This window comes from Bemisia tabaci, chromosome 10 (genome assembly GCF_918797505.1).
Source record: "Bemisia tabaci chromosome 10, PGI_BMITA_v3".
NCBI lineage: Eukaryota > Metazoa > Arthropoda > Insecta > Hemiptera > Aleyrodidae > Bemisia > Bemisia tabaci.
The window spans coordinates 38,204,371-38,227,492 of NC_092802.1; the positions used below are offsets into that span (position 1 = coordinate 38,204,371).

At 40.5% G+C, this 23,122-nt stretch overlaps 3 protein-coding genes across 5 annotated transcripts in view; 1 reads left to right on the forward strand and 2 right to left on the reverse strand.

The window, feature by feature from the left end:
- Positions 1 to 3,460, reverse strand: part of LOC140225601 (transmembrane protein 138) — a 29,753-nt gene extending 26,293 nt beyond the window's left edge. The window contains exons 1-2 of one of the 3 annotated variants that reach the window (XM_072305037.1): positions 3,026 to 3,460; positions 1,718 to 2,075 (exon numbers count right to left, since the gene is read on the reverse strand). In XM_072305037.1, coding sequence (XP_072161138.1) covers positions 1,718 to 1,848 — 131 coding nt within the window. In that variant the 5' untranslated portion in view covers positions 1,849 to 2,075; positions 3,026 to 3,460. The remainder of the gene's footprint in view (positions 1 to 1,717; positions 2,076 to 3,025) is intronic. The other 2 variants (XM_072305038.1, XM_072305036.1) reach the window with 2 other exon arrangements.
- Positions 3,461 to 9,491: 6,031 nt separating this feature from the next.
- On the forward strand, positions 9,492 to 11,079 carry LOC109037418 (farnesol dehydrogenase). The gene is given in 1 exon segment (XM_019052082.2): positions 9,492 to 11,079. A coding segment is annotated over 1 exon segment (753 nt). The 5' UTR covers positions 9,492 to 9,590; the 3' UTR covers positions 10,344 to 11,079.
- Positions 11,080 to 11,207: 128 nt separating this feature from the next.
- LOC109037386 (phosphatidylserine lipase ABHD16A) overlaps positions 11,208 to 23,122 on the reverse strand; it is a gene marked incomplete at its 5' end in the record, with an annotated part of 51,308 nt that continues 39,393 nt past the window's right edge. The window contains 2 exon segments of the mRNA XM_072304877.1: positions 11,208 to 11,630; positions 14,399 to 14,538. Coding sequence (XP_072160978.1) covers positions 11,535 to 11,630; positions 14,399 to 14,538 — 236 coding nt within the window. The 3' untranslated portion in view covers positions 11,208 to 11,534.

Consider the following 23,122-nt stretch of genomic DNA (forward strand, 5'->3'; position numbering starts at 1 on the left):
TCTCAAACTACTGACGCCCATGAATGTGGACATTACGCCCGCATCGTTGAATGCGGAAATACAGTGCGCAACTATTCCAGCTCTGGAGTAGGTATCGATGGTGAAAGTGCAGAAGTGCGTATCTCGGAAAACACGATTTTTCAGGAGAGTAAAAATACTGTCTACATTCCTCCTTATTGTCAGTAGAAGGGTAATAATTCTTGATAATAAGATGCTTTTTCAGACTTCATCAATATTTTGAATAATTTCTCGTGCTGTTAGAAAATACGGCCGAAATGCCGAGATTCGCGTTTTCGGCACTAAGAATTGACACTTTATCACGAGATACGCATTTCTGCAATTAGTGTTTTAAACCTATTGTTGGCGGATTTTGATCATTTAGAAACTGAAAAAAGGGTTTCATGCTTACAATTCTTTAACAGAAGCTTTAGTTTGACCTCATACAGCTGGATCAAGCATTGTATGATTGGAAACTGACATTAGATTACGAGATACGCATTTCTGCAATTAGCGTTTTGAAGCTGCTCTTGATCATTAAGATCAAAAATAGAATTTATTCAACCTTAAAACTTATTTAGAAGCTTTAGTCGATCCAATACACTAAATGAATCATTGTTTGACCGGATTGACTCTAATAAAACTGACCGTTGTGATGAACCGTCAGTTCAATCAGTTCATGATTGCATTGGCCCAGAGAGTAAAAATGGACATGAACGCCGCGCGCTGCTAGTAGGTAGTAGATACCTATGAGGAAATGATACTGGAGGGCCCTCGAGTGACAATCCGCCTTCAATTACAAGCGTATGCAACATTAATGACAAGTAACAGTACCTAATCCCCCCCTTCCCTCGTCTATCGGCCTGTCACCAGCATTCACTGATATTATGCATTCTGGACTGCCTTATTATCCACATTTATCCACATCAACTTTTCTTTTAGATAGATAAATGAAAATCATTGAAAACAAACACAGAACAGCTGATCAGCTGATGTGCGGTGTTGGCAGGAAACGCTGCTGAGGAGCGCGCGTTGTGATTGGTTGTGCGCAAGGCGCGCCGAAAAATGAACAGGCCTGAACGAGGTACGCATTCCTGCAATTAAGCCCGAGATACGCGAAAAAAGTTCTACGGTTTTAGGTGACATCCCGATTTTTTTCGATTATAATCTCTTGCTGGCTGATAGACGACATCTTCAATTACACGTTCATGCAGCTAACTTAAAGCTGTCAAAAATCGAGATACGCACTTCTGCACTTTCATCATCGGTATGAGATGTGATATCACGCAAAAATGAAGGGGAATCTGAGTTTTTCACTGACGCTTGTGGATTTGTCTTTAATGCTCGCATCGTTGAATTAAATGGGGACATCAAGCACGCAACGATTGGAACTCCGAACTTGGTATGAGATGTGGTATCTCGCGGAGATGAAGGAAATTCTTAGCTTTTTACTTGTCTTAAGACTGCAAGCACAACAATCTCAAGTATTTAAATCATTTCATTAGTTCTTTTTACATTGAATTTCAACTTTTGCCCCCAGAAAATCAGCGAGATTTATGAAGTTAGGAAATTATTGAGAGACCGGCAGCATGAGAAAATATCCTAATTGGAAAAGATGAAAGTCCTAGCAGCTTTTATTGCATTAAGACGTGTCATTTCACAATTACGTGTCACTTAAGCCGTCCATTTATAGATGGCTGTTAATATTTAAAATACTCACATGTAACCGGTCAACTGAAATCCTTTCTTGACGGTGACTACACTGGAGAGTACGTTGAAGCAAATATCAATCAACACTAACGCCAACTGGAAACATATGATCAGCGTGTACCTCCTGTCAGAAATTTTCATTTTGCGGTAAATAAAATTACGTAAAGTTGACTTTTTTCACCACATGTGCTTGTGCTTTTAAACGACATACAAGCGCAGGTCACCCAATGCTGCCACTGGCTCATGGCACCACGTTCGGGGTGGCTTACCCTCGTGTCCCTCGTGCGTGCGACCGGGTAGTGTTGTCTTGGTTGTCATGACAACAGAGCAGTGGCGACTTCTGCAAGTTGCCAACACCGGACTTGGCCCTATTGAATGCATGTAAACAATGATATATCGATGGTGTAAGTCGGCAATCACATATCGACGGTGAAACTACCAAACCACGTATCTCGGTTTGCGACGTCGCAAACTTCCTGTCATACTTTATTTTTTAAATGAAAAACTACTTAACGTCCAGTCTTGAAAATTTCTGTGATTTTTCCTCTCCGTGCGGAGAAAATTCTGTGAAAATTTCAAGGAATGATATTGATTTGGTCTACTTCAAGAAAATAAAATGTGAGCGTAGATTTTTAAACACCGCAAACGAGATACGTGGTTTGGTAGTTTCACCGTCGATATCTCGTTTGCGGTGTCTGAAAATCTCCGCCTCTAGGTTATTTTTTTAAAGGACAACAAATTGGCATCATTCCTTAAAGTTTTTGCAGAATTTTCTTCGCACAGAGTAGAACATGGCAGTGTTAGAGAAGTGCCGTTGAGTAGTTTTCGGTTTAAAAAATAAAGTATGACAGGAAGTCTGCGACGTCGCAAACCGAGATATGAGATTGCCGACTTAAACCGTCGATATAGGATATTTTGGGTATTTTGAAACGAATAGGAATTGGCATTTAATTTGCTGCGTGCATCGTTTGTCGTAGATAATGATTGCAGCAAGAAACTGAATATATGCGGTTGGGGCCGAGTAAAATATTCTTCCTGGATGGATTTGAATACTGAAAATTTCACGGGGGGAGGCCGCCCCCCTCCTATTAATAAACAGCCTCCCCAATTTCCAAGCGACCATTTGTCCATTTCATTGCCCCTTCCTTTCTTCGTACATTTTTCAAATTTTCTGGAAGGGAATTCATAATTATCTCCTCGTTTTTTCCAATTTTCTAGACAAAAAGTCATGCTTATTTTCCTTCAGGTTTTGCATTGAGAATCACATAAAAAATCTATGGTTGAAGTAAGCACCTAGACAGTACACAAAATACGGAACTCCAACAAAATCTGGTGAGAAATGATGAGAACTAGCGTGAGGCTTAATTTTCCTCGGGTCAAAACAATTGTCAAATGAATTATTTGTATCATTCCTTCATTAGGTGAGGAATCTATAGCCACCTATAGACGTATGGTATTTGGGAGTTGATACATCCAAATGCTTCAGGCTTTTCAAACGGGATTAAAAGGCCGAATAGAATCTGTTTGTGCAGATTTGCTCGTCAGTCTCGTGAAAATTTGACGCCACTACCGGGATTCGAACCCGGGGCCTACTGAGCTACTGAGTCAAGTCAGACGCGCTGACCACCAAACCAACGTAGCCGTCTTGTAAGAATATAAATTTATGATTTTCTTATTTTCAGGCGGCTTTAGGGACGAGCACACAAACCTTGGCCAAGTTACTGCGTCAGGATGGGATCCTGGTCGAAGCTGTTCATCCCGGCACTGTCGTCACGGACATGGCGCACACTGTAACGAAATGGGCAAAAGGTCGGACATGGGGGTGTCGCTAATTTTGGATCCGGAGTGGGCATGAAGTGTTCCTAAGGGTTCATACTATACGAATCTAGCATGTATTTTCAATTTTTTTCCTCCAATTTTTTCCTAGAGCTCCTCAAATGTGGCAGATTCCGCTGTTCCTGAAATTGTCACACTTCGTCAAAATCTTTTCGACCCTTGTATTTTGTTGTGCCGTTATTGCATGTAAATTTTGATGCCTGAAACTTATTGTTGAGACTCTGAGGAACATTTTTCACTGGTAATAATTGAAATTATGTCAAATCTGAAGGCTGCCACGTAACTCTAAAGTTACCTACTTCAAAAAGATGAAAATTGAACTTTAAGCAAGCTTTCAAAAAATTCACCGCATTTCACCGAAAAAGTAAGCATATGGCGTGCTCAAGTAATCCTTCGAGAATGATAATCAGCCATATTTGGCTGCAGATAGGCGCAGATTCGTGAAATTCTTTGATTTTCGTCTGAAAAAGCCAGACGTCACGAGTGGGTCTCTCTCCGTCAAACTCTATTCGACCCTTATATTTTGTTGTGAGATGAACCCATGTAAATTTTGATGCTTGAAACTTATTTTTGAGACTCTGTAGAACATTTTTCACTGGTCACAATTTAAATTATCTCAATGCTGAAGGCTACCACGTATCTCTAAAGTTACCCGCTTCAGAAAGATGAAAATTGAACTTTAAGCAAGCTTTCAAAAAATTCACCGCATTTAACCGAAAAAGTAAGCATATGGCGTGCTCAAGTAATCCTTCGAGAATGATAACCAGCCATATTTGGCTGCAGATAGCGCAGATTCGTGAAATTTATTGAATTTTGCAGACGGCACAAGGCACCCTGCAATAGCGTACGTTGGGACGTCCCTCCTAAAAAATTAGAAAATGTACAATTGTTCATATATATTGTATGGTTTTAAGACCAGCATTCCTCTGCCCAAGATACCTAAATTATAACCCCCCCCCCCCCCCCCCTCGGTGTAAGCTTAGAGAAATTTGCCTCTCTCGAAAGCAAATATCGCAGGTTGCTAGATGCAGCTTAATCCAATTATTACACCCTGCGAATTAAGGCGTAGCTGTTTTATTTAAGTAATATTGTGAACATAATAATGACTACGCATAGTAGTGTTAAACATCAGCAAATATGCGGTTGCGTTCCATCCGCTTAAGACGCGACGAAGAGCGTAACTGGCCAATACGGATTTCCCATCGTAGGATTAGATGTAAATTGATCGACGAGGGGACTTTATCCTAACTGTTACTAGACCATTTATTGATGACTGCCATGCCACCTGAATCTGGCATCCAAAACAATCGAAGAGATAAGTGGAAATGCATCAAATAATCAGTTTTACATTAAACAGTTGTATATGGTTGATAACAACAATAAAAACGCAAAAATCTTAATCGCAAAATCTTAAAACTCTTAAGGCTACTGCACTTCTAGTCCTTTATCATAGCAATAATGACAGTGACATCAACTTCGAAGAGGACCTTCTTGAAGAGATTTAGAGGAAGTAGAGGAATCGATGGACGATGGCGGAACGGACGACAGCGAATAAGATGATTAGATAGGCCTTCCAACCGTTTTTTTATGTCAACTGTGTTCTAATAGCGAACCGTATACTGAATAAGTATAGAGTTTTTTCATGAACTGACGGTTTACTTTAATTTCCTATTCTTTCAATACGTTCTAATTATTCCACTTTGAAATAACTGCACAGTAATCATATATATTAAAGCATAATTTTATTGTATCCGATACTTCTTCCTTAATGTTGATGTGATGTAATGTTTGCGTCGATGAATCGATAAAATTATGGTCAAAATCGAATTCTACGATAAAAATACTTCAGATTATGTGAAATTTAACTTGGAATTTTGGAAAAGGGAGTGAAACGGTTGAGAGAAACTGGAGAGAAAATCTACGAAAACACCTTGATTCCTACTATCCTGAGCAATACTTCATAAAAACACCCAAAAACATGCATTTCCGTGTGAAAATCGGCCAAACTAAGGTCAAAATCAGATTCTGCGATGAAAATGCTTCGGGAAACATAGTTTGGACCTGAAATTCCATAAAGATCGAAGGATATAGCGGAAAGAAGTTGCGGAGGAAGTCCATGACCGGGCAATCCTATGTTTCGTTACAGTGTGTGGCGGGGGCAAAAGGTTCCATCGATACTCGCACCAGTGTCACAGGAATGCTCGACGTTATTCTCCGACTCAGCGAAAAAAATACAAATGGATTTTATGACTGGAAGGGAGACGTATTACCGTTTTAACCTATCAATTCACGAAACCCTGGTAAAAATTGGCGATAGGAGCTGCGTTTCAAAAAACATCATGAGTTCTTATAGCCGACTGAGGAAGGCGATAGCAAATCATATAGCTGGCTGTAGAAAGTGGAAAAAATCATGCGGCCGGGCTACACGAAGCTATAAAAAATGAAACAGCCGGGCTATAGTTCCTGTCGACGGGCTTTACACTTTATCGCCTGGCTGTTGTTTTTTCGCCATCGGCAATGAAAGGCTATAAGAAATGGTGTAGAAATTCGTGTGCTTTGGAAATCCGCAAGTTTGTACGGAATCACCATAATATTTACAAAACGCACATTATATTTTCCTTTACTACATATTTGTTTTCATCAATTAAAATGAGAATAATCCATACAGAGTGTGCAAACATTTCAAAGTCACGAGTTGAACAACGCTGACTCCACGAGATTATACGAGGGCTGTCCCAAAAGAAACCGGACTTTTGTCATAGAAGGCGAACCGAGAGTCGTAATGAAGTTTTCTTGGGCTTGTTTGAAAGCTGATAAGCTATTGGAGATGCTTGTTTTTACAGAATGCAAAAATTCGTCTTGGTAAGGAAACTACACGCTTTGGAATAAAGGAAAGTCAAACTCGAGTTGCGATTTTTGTCTTTATTTCAAGAAAAATTTGGATACAACTTAAAAAAAACCCAGGTTTTAAGTTAAAAACTTCGTTGCTCTCTTATTCAAATGCTTAAATATGGGAAATTAACATTTTAAGCAGCTTACCAAGTCATCACCTATCCCCTTCAAAATACTCGCCAGCTTTGTCGATGCATTTTTGCCACCGTTTCTTCAATTGGAAGAAACACCGTTGGAAATCCTCAGGTTTGAATGATCGCAATTCCTTCAAGGTGTTCTCTTGAATTTCCGGAATGGTTTGAAAACGTCGACCTTTCAAGGTAGATTTAAGTCGTGGAAATAAGAAAAAATCACACAGAGCCAGGTCAGGTGAATAAGGGGGATGAGGGAGGACACTCATGGCATTCTTTGCACAAAATTCGCGAATTTGGAGGGATGCATGGGCGGGTGCATTATCGTGATGCAGAAACCAGGAATTGGCTCCGTGTAATTTTTTCTTATTTCCACGACTTAAATCTACCTTGAAAGGTCGACGTTTCCAAACCATTCCGGAAATTCAAGAGAACATCTTGAAGGAAATGCGATCATTCAAACCTGAGGATTTCCAACAGTTTTTCTTCCAATTGAAGAAACGGTGGCAAAAATGCATCGACAAAGCTAGCGAGTATTTTGAAGGGGATAGGTGATGACTTGGTAAGCTGCTTAAAATGTTAATTTCCTTATTTTTAAGCATTTGAATAAGAGAGCAACGAAGTTTTTAACTAAAAACCTGGTTTTTTTTTAAGTTGTATCCAAATTTTTCTTGAAATAAAGACAAAAATCGCAACTCGAGTTTGACTTTCCTTTATTCCAAAGCGTGTAGTTTCCTTACAAAGACGAATTTTTGCATTCTGTAAAAACAAGCATCTTCAGTAGCTTATCAGCTTTCAAACAAGCCCAAGAAAACTTCATTACGACGCTCAGTTTGCCTTCTATGACAAAAGTCCGGTTTCTTTTGGGACAGCCCTCGTATATTAGAGCCTAACACAAAGCGGAGCGGCGGCGCACTGGCGCCTACAAACCTAACAGGGATACTTCACGCACTGCGCAATGCGTGAAGTATCCCTGTTAGGTTTGTAGGCGCCAATGCGCGTTTTGCGCTGGCTGCCCGCCCGCCTGCCGCGCCGCAGCGTGCCACGGCGCTTGAAGCAACTATTTCACACCAGAGGTATTGCACAGTATCGTACGAAATTGAAGGCGCTCCAACATATTAGGAATGGCAGGCATCCTTCAAAAGTACGGAGCTTTCCTCGCAAAATAAATCAAGATACTACGGCCCAAAAAGAGAGCGGTAGTTCAAAAACTCACTAAGTCCTATCATCCGTAATTAGTAACGTTTAGCATACACTTTATCGTCAGGCTGTTGCTTGATCGCCATCGGCTATAAAAGGCTATAAGAAATTGTGTTGCCGGCTATAGAAGCTATTGGAAGTCTTTCAGTCGGCTGTAGGTCTATGGTATTTTGGAACACAGATTCTACTGTCAATTTTTACCAGGAAAATTCCGTTTTTCTTGGGAAAATAATTTTGTTTGTGGGTCACTTTTGAGGTCAAAAAATTGAATCCGATAATGAATTGTACTACATTATGCTATTGGGAACAATCATTTCAGGCTCATCCGTAAATACACTTGAGTGCATAGGGAAACCAATGGCACATACTGACAGTAAAACTGCAAAAGTGCGCATCTTTTTCAGATCATCATCGGGAGTTTTAAAGTCTCCATCCCTATTTCATTTTGTTAGAGGAAACCGATCCAACATGATGACTTGTAATTTTTACACAATATCCTTCAGACAGTGAAGAAAAATCACCGAAAATTTCAAATAAGAACGATTAGTAGTATTCCAAGTAGAAAATATAATACGACAGGAATTATACAGCGCCGCAAACTAGGATATGCATTTCTCCAGTTTCGCCATCGATGCCTTATTTCTAAACTGAGCCAGGAATTGGAGTTCCAAATTGCAAAATGTGGTCCAATTGAACTACATTTTGCAATGCGGAACTATAATTTCTGGCTCAATTGAGAAACAACGTATGAACCATTCGTTTCCCTATGCACGTAAGTGTTTTTACAGAAGAGCCAGGAATTATAGTTCCGAATCGCAAAATGTGGTCCAATTATGCTTTCGGTTTCGAGTTTCACATCCGTTGTCTCAATAGGCAGAGTTTTGATGAATCAATGCATTACGTAAAAAACGGTCTCATCGGATGAATTTCACCCTCCAGTACTTTTAATAACTGCGTTACTTTGCCTTGCTACTTTCCCTGCTACTTTGCCTCATTAAATAGCAGCTCCGATGGTTTGTTAAAAACGCTATTGTCCATAGTTAGAAGGGGGTCTAGATAAACGTTATCATTTATCAGCGCTTGTCACTCACAAGTCACAACTACCGAACCCTGCTTCTCGTTTGAACCAAAGAGTATAAGACGAGAACTACTGAGGGAAGAACGACATACGAACATTCGAAAGTTGCGAAATTTCCTCAGATAAAAAATGTATTTTTAAAGAAAATCATTCATATATTTCCTTGCAATTTTCAGATATTTTAGAGTAAATCGCGAGCAAAATTGTCTGGAAAATTGGAGAAAAAATAATCAGAATTTTCCCAGTATTCGGTTTTAATGAAGAAGATATGGTAACGCCTGAATGCTCATACGGTGTTCTTCCTTAACACGGCGAAACAAAAGAGAGTTGACTTTTTTTCTCGCCTGACCCTGACGCATGCGTTTCACTGTGAAGCACCATTGCACTTTAATGCAATTTTTTTTCAAGTACCAAGAGCTCGATAAGGCTTAAATATAAGCACCATCTCATAGCATTATCTCGATAGGTACTCGAATCGCCTTTTTCATACTTATGATGCTGGGTGTCATTACACTATCAAAAATGCAGTCTAAGGGTGCTGACCTCTCGTCCTTTAATTAATGTACCAAGTTCACAAATTACAAATCGCAATTATTTTTTTCTTTTCCTTTGTTGGTATCGTTATTTCTAGGCGAGGAAGTCCGATGACTTTTAAGCAATACCTATGTATTTGTCAAGCTTACGCCTAACGAAAGCTGAAACATAGTTAACAAATAACCAGAATTTCTGAATTTCTAAAAAAATAGATGGATCGCTGGATGGGAAAAATAGCTGTTGTGACGGGAGCTTCATCAGGAATCGGTTTGGCTACCGCCAAAGCCTTCATCCGTCATGGCATGACAGTTGTGGGCCTCGCGCGAAGGCACGAAAAGATGAAGACAGAAATGGCCGGCACGGAGGAACCTGGAAAATTCTACGCGCGACAATGCGACCTTTCAAAATTAACCGATATCGAAGCGACATTCGATTGGATCCAAACCGAACTTGGGACAGTGCATATCCTCATCAATAGCGCTGCTGTCAAAAAGCCCGGATCGATCCAAGATGTGAGTAATGAAGACCTCATGGCGATGATCGGTGTCAATTTCATGGGCGCGCTGCACTGCATGAAACAGGCGATTCCGCTGATGCGAGCGAATGGTGAAAACCGTCAGATTGTGAATATAAACAGTCCTTACGGCTAAAAGACGGTGAGTTTACCAGGCGTTCACCTGAATGTTTACTCCCCGACTAAATTCGCTTTGAAGTCGCTGACTGATACGGCTATACATGAACTTTTGTCGACCAAAATTCGGGTTTGTACTGTGATCCCGGGGCGTGTTGACACCGAGGGGCGTCGAAAAGCGGGTTTGTGGCGGGCGATCGGTTCTGGTGTGGATACTCATCCACTCCTGGACGCGAAAAACGTTGCTGACGTCATTGTGTACGTCGTTCAAGTGCCTCAGTGTATCCAAATAACTGATATTACTGTCAAACCTCTCGGCGAGGACCTTTTTTAATCCTAAAAAATGTTGTTGTGATTACTTTAATCAAAAATACTAAGTTTGATAATATTCAATTTTTTTTACCAAACTTTTGTAATTATATGCACTCACAATAAAATGCCTGCAGTTTTTGATTATTGCAAATTACAAACTCTGAGGAGCTTTTTGATTGATGAATTGAAATTGCAAAATCCTACATGTGTAATTTTCTCACAAAGAAACTCAAAATTGGAAAAAAAAAAAAAAAAAAAATACATAAGTGCTCTTTTCCCGTTCGTTCCATGTGGATTGCATTTTACAAAAAGGAATTAAGAGCATTCCAATGCCGCTAAGATGGTGCAACTTTTTTCACCTTGCGAATATAAACTGATCATCTAAACAAGTTTATCTTCACTCCAAATAAACTATTCAAAACGAAAATTACCATCGTAAATTTAATTTTTTCCAAGACTTCAGTACTTTTATTGCAAAGAATGCAAGAAGTTGCACAGTCCTGGCAACATTGGAATGATTTTGGTTCCTTTTTGCAAAATGTAATCCATACAAAGAATAGATTTCTAAGGAAACCCCATTCATTGTACTTTTTTTCAAGGAAAGTACTCATAGAACTCTTCTCAAAAATGAATATTGTTTCAGGATAAATGTGGCAGCGTGGGAATGTAAATAGACTGCATTTTGCAATTAGGAACTACGCTTCCAGCTCATCCGTGAAAACACTTACGTGCATAGGGAAACTAGTAGTACACACGTTGTTTCTAAACTGGACTAGAAATTGTAGTTCCTAATTGCATGAATTAGTCCAAATTTCGTTGGTTTTTAACCCATCCATCCAAATGAGGACCATACTCAATTCTGCGACGAAAAAGAGAACAAAGGTCGTAACTTAGAAAATACTAGTCTATATTATTGTAAAAAACACATACACCAAAATATTAAAAAAGTAAAACAAAAACAATGACCTAAATTAAATATCTAGATTCTCCGAGGGAAAAAAATTAATCATGCTTAATACTTTATACGTCGAGATAAAGTGAGTAAAAGAGGAATAAAGACCTGGTAAACAAATAACCCAAAGGGAACATTACAAAGAGAAGGGGACTACCGATTCCGCGTGTACGATTCTAAAATTTGACACTTGAAGTTTCGCGTTTTGATAATACTTTGAAGGAGGCTTGGGGTGTCGCGTCGATTCAGAGGCTCGTGCGATCAATCGATGATCACCGTGTTCAGGGCTTTCTGGAACATCCTCGCTGGCAGAGGTGGACAGTGAGTCGATTTGTAGTCAGCCATGTGTCTCTTTGCCTGAGGAAACAATCAATGAGAAAAAGAAAAATTAAATTAGAACTTCCGCCAACATGTACTGAAGAACAAAATAGAAAAGCAGAGTAAAATGGGGAAAACGGGGACGACAAGGGAAAGGAAGCGAGAAGTCCAAAGGTATAAATAAAGAAGACGAGGAACTTCAACGTCCAAATTTGAAAAATGCACAGAAAAATTCCGAGTTCAAATAAACCCCCCCCCCCCCCCCAGAAATGGTCCCTAAGAATTTTTTACGAATGCATGTAGGAGGAAAATCTGGAAGTTTTGACTAAAATTGAAGGAGATATCAGTTCTCAAATTCCAAGATAAAATTCTTAGGCTGTAAAAAAAAAACATGGTTTTAAAGTTTGCAAAAAGTTAAGGAACGTTTTTCCCCGGAAGAAATGGTCCCTTTCCATCGATTTGTCATCCCGAAAAAATTTTCAGGAGTTTTTTAAGTTCCAAAACAATTGTAAAATATTCCTCCAAACGTTGGTATTAATAACTTAATTTTAAGTTCCTGTGGACTTCATAAGGCCCTCTGCACCGCGTGTAAGGGCACATATAATCAAAAATTGGAATTTCTCAAGGTCACGGAATGACGCGACCATTGTCAATGTTCATCGGGGTGTCAACTGCACCTCTTACGAATATTGTGACAGCGTTGGCAAATTGGACATCGGACTGTCCAACAACGATAATGGGCATGAACTAGGAAAATAGTGCTGGCAATGCGGCAACTTAAGGGACTTAACCGCAGACTGGAAGTGGTTGAGGTTCTGCAGTTACTCATTACTTTCGATGCAACCGCGAATGTCGCCGGCGCCAGCGCTGCGGAAGAACGTCGAATGAATAATATGACGTTGCCAAATTTCTTCTGATAACACAAAACTTTATGGATCTTTTCCTGCGTTAAGAACTTAGGAGCTTGAAGGACAAAGCGCGTAGTGCAGATTTTGAACAATTGAGATATTAATGTTCTCTACTAAAACTAGTCTTAAAGTATATTATGAAAAAATTGAAAACTAGAATCTAATTTTTAAACATGAATAAGTGAGTTTGAACCTCTCTCCGTCATACGGCTCCACGTAATTTTGAAACTTTAAAAACGTATTTATCGAAATGGCAAAACCTGCACTATGCGCCTCATCCTCCAAGCCTCTCAATGCACAGATTTCTCAAATGTGACTAATTTCATTCATAGACCACTGAGTGAACTTGGCGAGAAATGATTCTCGGTTTTGAAATCAAACAATTGAACCAATGCGGGGCCACTACTTCTGATTAATTTAAGAAACAGCATGTGTGTCATTAGTGCTCCCATACGATGAGTGCTTGTATGAATGAACTCGAAATTGTGACTCTCTACTGCATGATAAATTCCAGTCATTGGATGAATTACGGTGGAATGCTTCAATCTACTAAAATCCATTTTTCAAATGAGAAAATCTACCCTATTACGAACGAAAAATTGTCCCACCTTTAATTCTATTTTCTTCCAATTTCTCACATCATTATGTCGTCACCTTCCAGGCAAAGTATCACAAGCGCCATGCGACGTTTAAAAATTTCCGCCGCCATTTTATTTCTTTACTGAGAAATTGTTGGTTGAATCTGTTTGGAAATTTTCCTAAATTTTATCGGCAGCACAAAGAAAATTCAGTGAAATTTTCGGACAGCTTCGTTGAACAATTTCTCGGTAAAAAAATAAAATGGCGGCGGAAATTTTTAAACGTCGCATGGCGCTTGTGATACTTTGCCTGGAAGGTGACGATGTGTACATGTTAGATGCATACAATTTCAGATAAGAGTGCTCAAAGAAGAAAAAAAAAACACAAACATAAACAAAAAAAAAACCCGAAGTAAGATTTTTAAATAATTGAACAACAAATAATTCAAGAGCTTCGAAAGGTACTGCGTTTTCAACTTTCGATTGCGTTCTTTGTGAAACTAGATTACCCGCCGTTCGATTTAACATCGACGAGGCCCTCAATAGAATCTGACGCATTGGAGAATCCCGATGCAAAATATTCATGAAATTGCTTACAAATAAATAATTCATCGTCGAGAGAAACTTGGCGTCATTTGAACGTTTATATGGCGTTGGTCCTTAGCACGGCATCTTTTCGTCGTCCTCCTGACACAAGGACGTAACTAAATTTCACATTGAACCCTGTCGTCCATATAATTCAATGCTCGCCCGGGCTCATCTCAAAATGCAGTTACGTCCTTTTGTCACCCGAGCGGCGTATTCATTGACTCGACTACGATGTGAGAAAAGCATCCGGATGAACCGCAAAAGAGAACTGAACTTGAACTCGAGTTCACTTTCGACAAGACGATGACCTGTACGTGGTGCGAATTGCGTCAAACGTAGAGTGTCCTAAGATTTTGGCGTAGGAAATTGGAGGAGTGGCTCTTTCCCGAACCTTGTACTCGAAACACTTGGATGGCATTTTGCAAAAAGGCATCAAGGGCATCCCAATGTAGCCAAGACTGTGTGACTTTTTACTTTACAAATATAAACTGATCATCTAAACAAGTTCTATCTCTACTCCCAATAAACAATAAATTCAAGACGAGAACAACCTTCGTAGATGCATTTTTTTTGCATGATTCTAATGATTTGATAACGAAAAGTGCAAGTCGTACAACTCTAGCAACATTGAAATGCTCTTGGTTCCTTTTTGTAAAATGCGATCCAGGTAGCTTAGCGGCACCTGATAGAATGGGATGGATCCCTGATTATTCTTCTGCTGATTGAAACTTACCAAATATAATAAAAGCTGCGACTTTGAAGCAACGTCCATGGTCTCGCCTATAGACATGGGGTAACTTTTACCGTGTTGTTCGATGTATTCGGACAGAATTGATTCACACTGCGCATCCTTAACGTCATTGTGGACGTCCTCTGCAACAGAAGAAACATAAAATTGATTAATAAGACGTCCTCTCAATGGTACGAAAAACGCACCGAGAGTTGTTGAATCCATTATGCGACAATCCGTGGGAACAAACGCTTTTTATCCCTTGAACTATTTCTTCATTTACGTTTCTCCCGTGAAATGCTGAGTGAAATTGTAGAGAGAAAAATAGAAGTTAGAAAAAGGTTAGGAACAACCTCATCTTTTTCAAAGTTCTACACCGAAGTTTTCTGACCTTCCCATGTCTTTTCAGGGTTGAGCGGAATTCCGTGACTTTTCCAGGCTTTCCCCGTATTTTCAAAAAGTTACAACCCTTTACTGAAGAGTTTGCCTGCAGAAGGTCGTACTTCAAAATTGGTGTTCGTTATGAAAATCAATTGAACAGCATCAGCGCATTTTTGACACCGCCCTTTTTTGACAAGTTGATCCGAAGCTCCTTGGTGGAAATAAAAGCTAAACTGTGCAAAACAGTTTTCTTAAAGGTTCAAGAAAGGTTTGCTCAAGACAAATATTTTTCAAAGACACCCATGTACGAGCAAATTTATCAATTCATATTCCTTGGTTGAGATGGATGACAAACTCCTACGTTAAAACCAAAACCAAACTGGAAAATCTCCCGATTTCCCGGCAGTTTAGAAATCGGGAGGAAGTAATGATGGTAGCATGATTGCTCTGGAATTGCCGAGCACTGAGGAATAAGAGAAAGGCAGACAAATCTGAGGAGAGGGACCTAGGTAAGAACGCTCACAATGCTCAAATTCGGAGACGAAAAGTACTGTCTCCAAAACAAAACAAAAAACGAGGATTTCTGGCCCGTCACAATTTAGTTCCTGAGCAATTTAAATCGCGAGAAGTCACTCGCGACAAAAGGAAGTGACGCGCTTTCTAGTTCTATTCCACGTTGAGACGGAGGGGATTTTAGGACCGCTGCCACTACAAATGCACGAATGAGAAAGATCGATTGAAATCATCATAAGTTGATTTTACTTTTAGTACAGTGGTACCTGCTGGTGACCATAACCTGAAGAGACTACTACAGACTGTGAAGTGCCAGAAATTGTAGTTCCTAATAGCAAAGTGTAGTCCGATTGATATTTCAGCATTATATTCTCCAAATACCTTTACGCATGTCGCCGTGACGGCGACATGCGACGGCGACATGCCACATCCTGAAGCAGACCTCCTTTTACCTCCTTAAAGTTCTCATAATTACGATGTACACCATTTGGCTCTTCTCCACAGGAACAGGAACCGTTTAAAAAGCTACTATAAATACGATTCTCGTTGTAAGTCCGAAAAAGTGAAACAGATGATAAATCATGTGCGCCTCCAATTCAAAAGCTATGCAATATGAGCTACGTTGGAGTTTAAATAGTTGTATCGTGCATTTCCGTGAATGACAGGACGCGACATCCTGAATTAGATCTCCCTCTACCTTCATAAAGTTCTTTTAATCACAATGTGAATCATTTGACTCCTCCCCAAAAAAGAATGAACCGTTTAGGTGCTACTATAAATGGACCGCATTTAGCATAAAGAAGCCAAGTCACATCAGTTACTGCCAAATTTAACTGGGCAATTTAATTTTTTACTAGAGGACGTTTGTGCGGATTCCTTTGAACATGTGGGGGAATTTCTTTTTGTACTATGCACAAAATTTACTGAAATTTGCACGAAACTCCACAAAACTGTTTTCTTGGAAAAAATTAAACTGCCCAATTACATTTGGCGATAACTGATGAGGCTTGGTTCCTTTCTGCTTAACGTGGTCCGAATACGACTCTAATTGTAAGTCCGTGACGGAGTAAAACGGATGAGTAATCAAGAGCGCCTTAAATCCAAATACTCTACTATTTGAGGTACTTTGACGATAAAATAGTTGTATCATGCATTTCCATTAATCAGAGCGACGCGACATCCTGAATTATGCGAAGTCTCCTTAAAACATCTTACATATAGTTTCTTTATGGGGTTCCTCTAAAGCTAGTTAAGGAACGAAAATGAATACGACCCTGAGTATTTTATACCGTTTGGAGAAGAGAGACGACCACGCCGTTGTCGAGTGCCGTTTTGGAACTAAGTAACGAGTTGCAAATTATCGCTAATGGCCGCGCGAGTCGTGAAAGGCAGCTAAATTTGAATCTATTAGCCGGTAGTTAGGTGCGTTTACTATTTTTCCCCTGTCCACCGGCACCGGGCTCCCGGGCTCCAGGGAAAGTGGCACCGAAAAAATCAACGGTTCGTCGAGGAGGCAATCTTTCACGGGTGCCACTATCGCACCGAGCCGTCTCTGTTGTAAAATTGCCCGACATCCAACGATATAAGTTTAATTGGATTCAAATCAGTAGCACAAACTGGAGAAAATCGATCTTACGCGGGAGGGTATACCTATTTGTGCGTCGATTTGTCTTGAAGCAAATTCACGAAGAGTCAAAATTAAGTTGCTAAAGAGTATTCTGTAGTATCCTGAAAACACTTTAGCTCAAGACAAGGTTCAGAGGCGACTAGTTAATTTCGGAATGTCTACAAGATTATGTTCGCGAAAATCAGTGCTTTCCCCCCAAAAAAATCATTATCTCTTCAACAGGAAAATTCAGTACTTTTTTTGGCAAAATTATGTAATAAAATTCGAAGAATTGAAATTGACACGCGAACTGCTAAAAAAATTATGTAGCTATGGAATTTAGAGCTCATTAATGGCTTGAGGATCAACTGACTGCAGAATCGCGATCTAGCGGGCAATTATGAGCCAATGCGCAAGGAATTGTATACTTTTCCAGAATTTTCAAGACTTCTTTGCGGGTTTTCCATACTGTTTTGGTACTTCAAAACCGCCCTCAAAAGATTAGTACTATTTCTGGGCTTTCTAGACTGGTTGACACGCTCGAATTCGCAGATACGAAAATCGTCGGAGGTGTCACAAAAATTCCGAGTGCGGGGTGACAGGTTTTCTTTGATTTTTAAATTTTCTGACGTTTCGGGGATGTTAAACATACAATTTCTCCGACCATTAAATTTATTTGAATTTATATTTATTTATTAAAACATAATTTCTTACGAAACTTTGAACGTTCAGAAGTCTTCTAAAATTAAACAAAAATGTCAGGGCTGGAGAAGAAATTTCAGAGTCCCTCAAAGAAAATGCCTCACCTTTCCCAGAAATTTCGTCGCCTACCTGACATAAGGGCACAACTACACTCTGCAATGAGCCCTGTCTTTTAAACAATTCAATGCTTTTCCGGGCTCATCTCAAAATGTAGTTACGCCCTTACGTCAGCCAAGCGACGATTTAATGGCGCTACTCTCTCTGAGAGCCACCGCGGGGATAAAGGAACTCAAGGTGAAAGCGGCAACGGTGGGTATGGTGCTACGCGGGAGGAAATGACGAATTACACCAGACAAACTTGAGGGGTGGCGGGGTGGGGGACGAAGGGGGTGGAGCGGGGGCGGGGGGCCTCGCACCGTTGGGCACCCCGTGCACCTTGCACTGGACTTGGAGCGGTGGGCAAGATCACGATCGACGATCAATGTTGCGTCCCATTGATCTAGTTTGGAGCGGAGACTGCACCCGGCGCGGACGCCCGATTCGCCGATTCTTTTCGCGAAATTATCCCGGCTCGCGACTCGCGACTCGCGATAACGTGTGAGCCGCGGCGGCCTAGATGCATCCGCGTCGCGCCCGCTTCCAGGACGGAGGACGCACGTGGATCTCAATTTCGCGGGGGTTGGAAAACTCCTAGATCTGCGACAGAATTGCATTGGGTTCGACTGGAGTGCCTATACGCAGGAGAGTATTGCAATCTCTGTGCCGCTCTCTGATGGGTCAGTTGCGCTGGTCACAGAATTGTGTCTTGATGCTTGATTCTTGTGGATTAACTAAAAATATTAAGACCTGTCCAAACCGCAACTTTCTACGTTCACCATTAGCCGAGATATCGTCCTTGGAAAAGTTGGATTTTTGACGTCATCCACCGCGGTAGTGACACCCTTAGTTTCTTGCCAATATTTCGCGAGATGAAAATTTTACAAATCAGTTCCTGCGAGAGAGATATTAACGTTTATCGCGTCTTTAAATTCAATCCTACCGCTTATAAAACGATCGCAGCAATACTGCCATGCTAAGGAAAAACGCCGTATGAACATTCGAGAGTTGCCGAATTTCCCCGGATAAAAGATGTGTTTTTGACGAAACTAATTTATATTATTCTTTGAAATATTTGGATACTATAGATTGAGCTGCGAACAAAATAATATGAAAAATTTGAAGGAATATATTTACACCTTCCTCAATAAATTTATATTTAATTAAAGGGAATTTGGCAACGCTTGAAGCTTCATACGGCGTTGTTCCTTAGCACGGCAGAATAGCACGCTTCAGGCCTTGTCTCCACGGGACGTTTTCATGGGATTTGTCCCAAGTTCGAATCGCAGGAATGAAACTTCTAGGATTTTTCCCAGTTACCGTCTCCATGGGACGGGGCTCATACAGTCCTGCGACTAGTTTTCGCGGGAAGATAAAGTGGTTAAAGTCGAGTATTTAACCGGGATTAAAATAATAATTGCACTCAATTGACAATTAGACACATTATTTTAACTAAACAAACATTAACAATGTAGTAATGAATAAAATATCGCACAATTCGTTTTCAATTCTTCTTCTTCTCTCAGTGGGTCCTAGGGGTACAGGTACCATACTTGGTACTGGGAAAAATATTGATTAACTCAATATTTTTCCCAACTTCGTAAGTGGGATTTTTCCCTGGGACAAATCTCGTGAAACGGCTCGTGGAGACAAGGCCTTAACAAATCCCCGAGAGTCCTAAAAACCCTATCAAAACAGCAATCACTTCGGGATAAGAAAAGGGTAGGGGAGGCATGGCAGGTGCTAGAAAATCCACTGAGCTGACAAGATCCTATTTGGCAAAAACGACGTAACATCAGTGAAAAACGTCGGAGCATCCGTTGTTTTTTTTCAGGACGGCAGGATAATCCGGTTGATCGATCGCGTGGACACCTGCTTCGATTGAGCAGCGGTATGTCTTGGATTAAACAAAATCGTTTCATCCGTAGTTTATCCCTCGATTGAGGTACTCGGGAAGATCTGTCCGACTGGAAAATTAATTCAACACTCCAACACTTTTGAAGATCGTGAATTATTTTTCCGGCATGCTTCGATGAAGTTTCAGTTTGTAATCATTGAGTCATTTTTTGTAAGAAACCCGAATTAGTGCAAAAGCTGAAAAGTCTTACAATGCAAACTGTCCGAATATCGATGCATGTGCTAAATTGCATGTATCTGAAAAATGCTTGATGCACTTGTAATATCCTGATCCATGATCAATTTTCCTGATTTTTCCTAATGACATCGAATTTCCTGATATTTTCCGGTTTTTACTGGACGCAGCGGACACCCTTGGAGATCGTAAATTATTTTTCAGCATGCTGGGATGAAGTTCTAGGTTTATGAAAGATGAGCCACTATTTGAAAGAAAACCCAGAGAAGTGCAAAAGCTGAGATGTCTTACACATCCACACTATTTTTCAAATATCCCTGCGTGTGCAAAACTGCATGTAGCTGAAACATGCTTGATGCACTCGTAATATCCTGATCCATGATCAATTTTCCTGATTTTTCTTGTTAACATCGAACGCACTGATATTTTCTGATTTTAAATGACGGTAGACACCCTGCGATTGCAATTTTTCCTTGGCTTCAGTCATTTTGTTCCTTTTCACGGAGAAAATAATTTTGTGCACAAGAACCGAAGTTAAGGTAATATGGATCAGTAGCGAGGTGTGAAAGATCGATTATTTATACTTCTCTATAAGAAGCTATAGTAAAGAATCGATCATTAAGGTGTTGGTTACGAACACCCTGTTTATCGATCCTTCTCCATAGGTTCAAATGCCAGATTAATCGATACATCGCAAAGTACGCCATGCCACTGTTTCAACCATGGGAACCCAACCCTGCTTCAGGTAATCGAACTCGAATGTAAGTCTCACAATACGCAAAACAAACATATACCAGGGTGCAGAAATTTCACCAGCAAAATACAAATTTTCCCTTTGCACTATTACCTATAGCGGTCGGAGTAGAATCAGCAGAAGTATTTCCGCGGTCGTGATAATTTTGACAAAGAATCAGCGCAAAAAAAAAACTTAACAAATTATAAGCGGAGTCCAGATTATATCGCAACTAAAGGACTTATTCAAAAATCAGTGTGCGAGTGGTAATTTTTTCATTCATATCAAAATTAAAGCACTTGTAGAGTTTCCAGCAATAAGAATGTCCTTCTAATACTTTTAATTCGCTGACGAATTCAAATAATCGCGGGCAATAGAATGCGCTCCCGCGCGGACCATATATAGCGCCTTCAACATCGTAGAAATACTTCCAACGCTACATCATCGGAACACATACGTTCCGACGTGCAAATTGCCTATACTGCGCCTGCCGGAATGTACTGCAAAACGGTGTAGCGTTTGAAGTATTCATAGGATGTTGAAGGCGCTACGTATGGAGCGCACGGGAGCGCATCCAAAGCTCGGGCCACACATCGAAAGTACCGAGGAATTTTGGATACGTGACCCAGTGGCCCACACTTCGGCAGCCGGACTTAAAGTTTTCGGATGCACGATTCGAAAACTTCACAGATCCATACATCCTGAGCTCGGGTTCCATGAATGAAGTTTATCTCTCCGTTTGGCTTTTCTCGGTACTTCTTGCCAGCGGCCATATCCTCCCCTTGGTCCCCCTCAATTTTTTTTTTTTTTTTTTTTTTTTTTTTTTTTTTTTTTTTTTTTTTTTTTTTTTTTAAATTTTTAAACTTAAATTTTACATGGGGCCTCAAGAGATAACCCTCACCTATCGACGAAAACGGACTACCACCATCCATCGGTCAAGAAAATCACGAGCGATGCCGTTAAGCGAGCCGTGCGGGCGACGGTCAATGTTGCCGCGTTCGGGAAGAACACCGTATGAGCCTACAGACGTTGCCAGATTTCTCTCACTAAAATCCGAAATTTCTGAGAAATTAGTGGATATATTACTGCCAATTCTTCAAATATTTTGTACGAAATCTGACCTGAAATATCTGAATATTCCGAGGAAAATTATTCATAACTAATCTCAAAAATGAGCATGCTACCATGAGAAATTCGGCAACACTCGGAGGTTCATACGGCGTTTTTCCTAAGCACGGCCGAGTGGTTGAGCCGTCATAATCGGTGGATAAAACAAAGCGAATACGTGCAAAAAGCTGATCGAGACACGGAAGCATGAATCAGCAATAAAAGTAAATACCCCCCCCCCCCCTTCCGCGGGGCCAAAAGTAGATGGGAACCGAAAGGGAATGACGGTCGAGATTGAATATAATCCCAACTGTTTTCATTACGCTGGTCATTAGAGCCTTCAAGAGGGGAAGATGAGCACGGGGGGGGGGGGGGGAACAAATCTAGCGGTCAATCCAAAATGACGCTCAAGCGTCTTCAATCAGGGCGATTTCTATTTGAATCAAGAGGAAATTCAATAATATTGACATTGCTCCAGAAATTTTAGTTTTTCACAAAGAATTTTCAGTCAATATAAACATAAATATTAAATAAGTATTAAATCGAACGTTTCTCTGTCTTCCCGTGTTGATAAGACTTCAGACACAGGTGGATCCGGACGCTTCTGACGTTGGGGAGAGGGGCGACGGATGGGTTGTCCGAGCAGCATCCCCAGACAATTTTCGAAATTTTAAAGCTCCATTTTTATGCAGTTTAAGTCTATTTTGTCACGACTGATAACTAAATTTGAGCATCCTTCCCTCCTCTTTTCTCCGTTCCTTCCTTCCGTTCTCTTTTCTTTCTTCTTCTTTCTTTCTTTCTTCAAGTTTTCTTCCCCCATTTTTTCGGACGAACGGGGGGCGTACGACCTCTACACTCGAACCCCCCCCCCCCCACCCCCTTGGATCCGCCTATGACTCCAAAAAAATCTTGTGAAATTGTGAGTTTCCTTTTGTTTTTCTGAGGGCATTTTGAACACTTTAAGAACTATAGTGCATCTGACAGAAGTTTTGAAATGTTTTTCAAATGAAATTTCACTTGAAAAAGAAAACAACCTACACGGGATTTACTTTGACCACATTTTTACAGTTATTTGAGTTTTTTTTTCTAATCTACGAGTTGTTCATTAATTTTTTTTAAAATTTTAACAGTCGCAACGACCAGGAAAAAAACCGAGAAATAAAAGAGGTCCAACTGTGCAATAATAACAGCAATACCGCTCCTCGAAAGCCACATCAGATGACGTCATCCGAAAACTGTCGATTCAGTGATCCGCTCGACCGATCGACTCGTCTCTCCGCATTTTTCCCCTTGGCCGTGGCCTACTCGACGCGATGGGAAACACGGCCCTGGAAGTAGGTGGCCAGGACTACCATCCTATGCAACAACCGCATAACTCCAACGCGAACATAACCAAGATACGCGGTTTTCGCCGGGAGGACGACATGACGGAGCATTGATCGCGGAACGGATCGGTAGTCATAAGCATCGTTTGGATTCCGGGTAACTCGAGAAAAA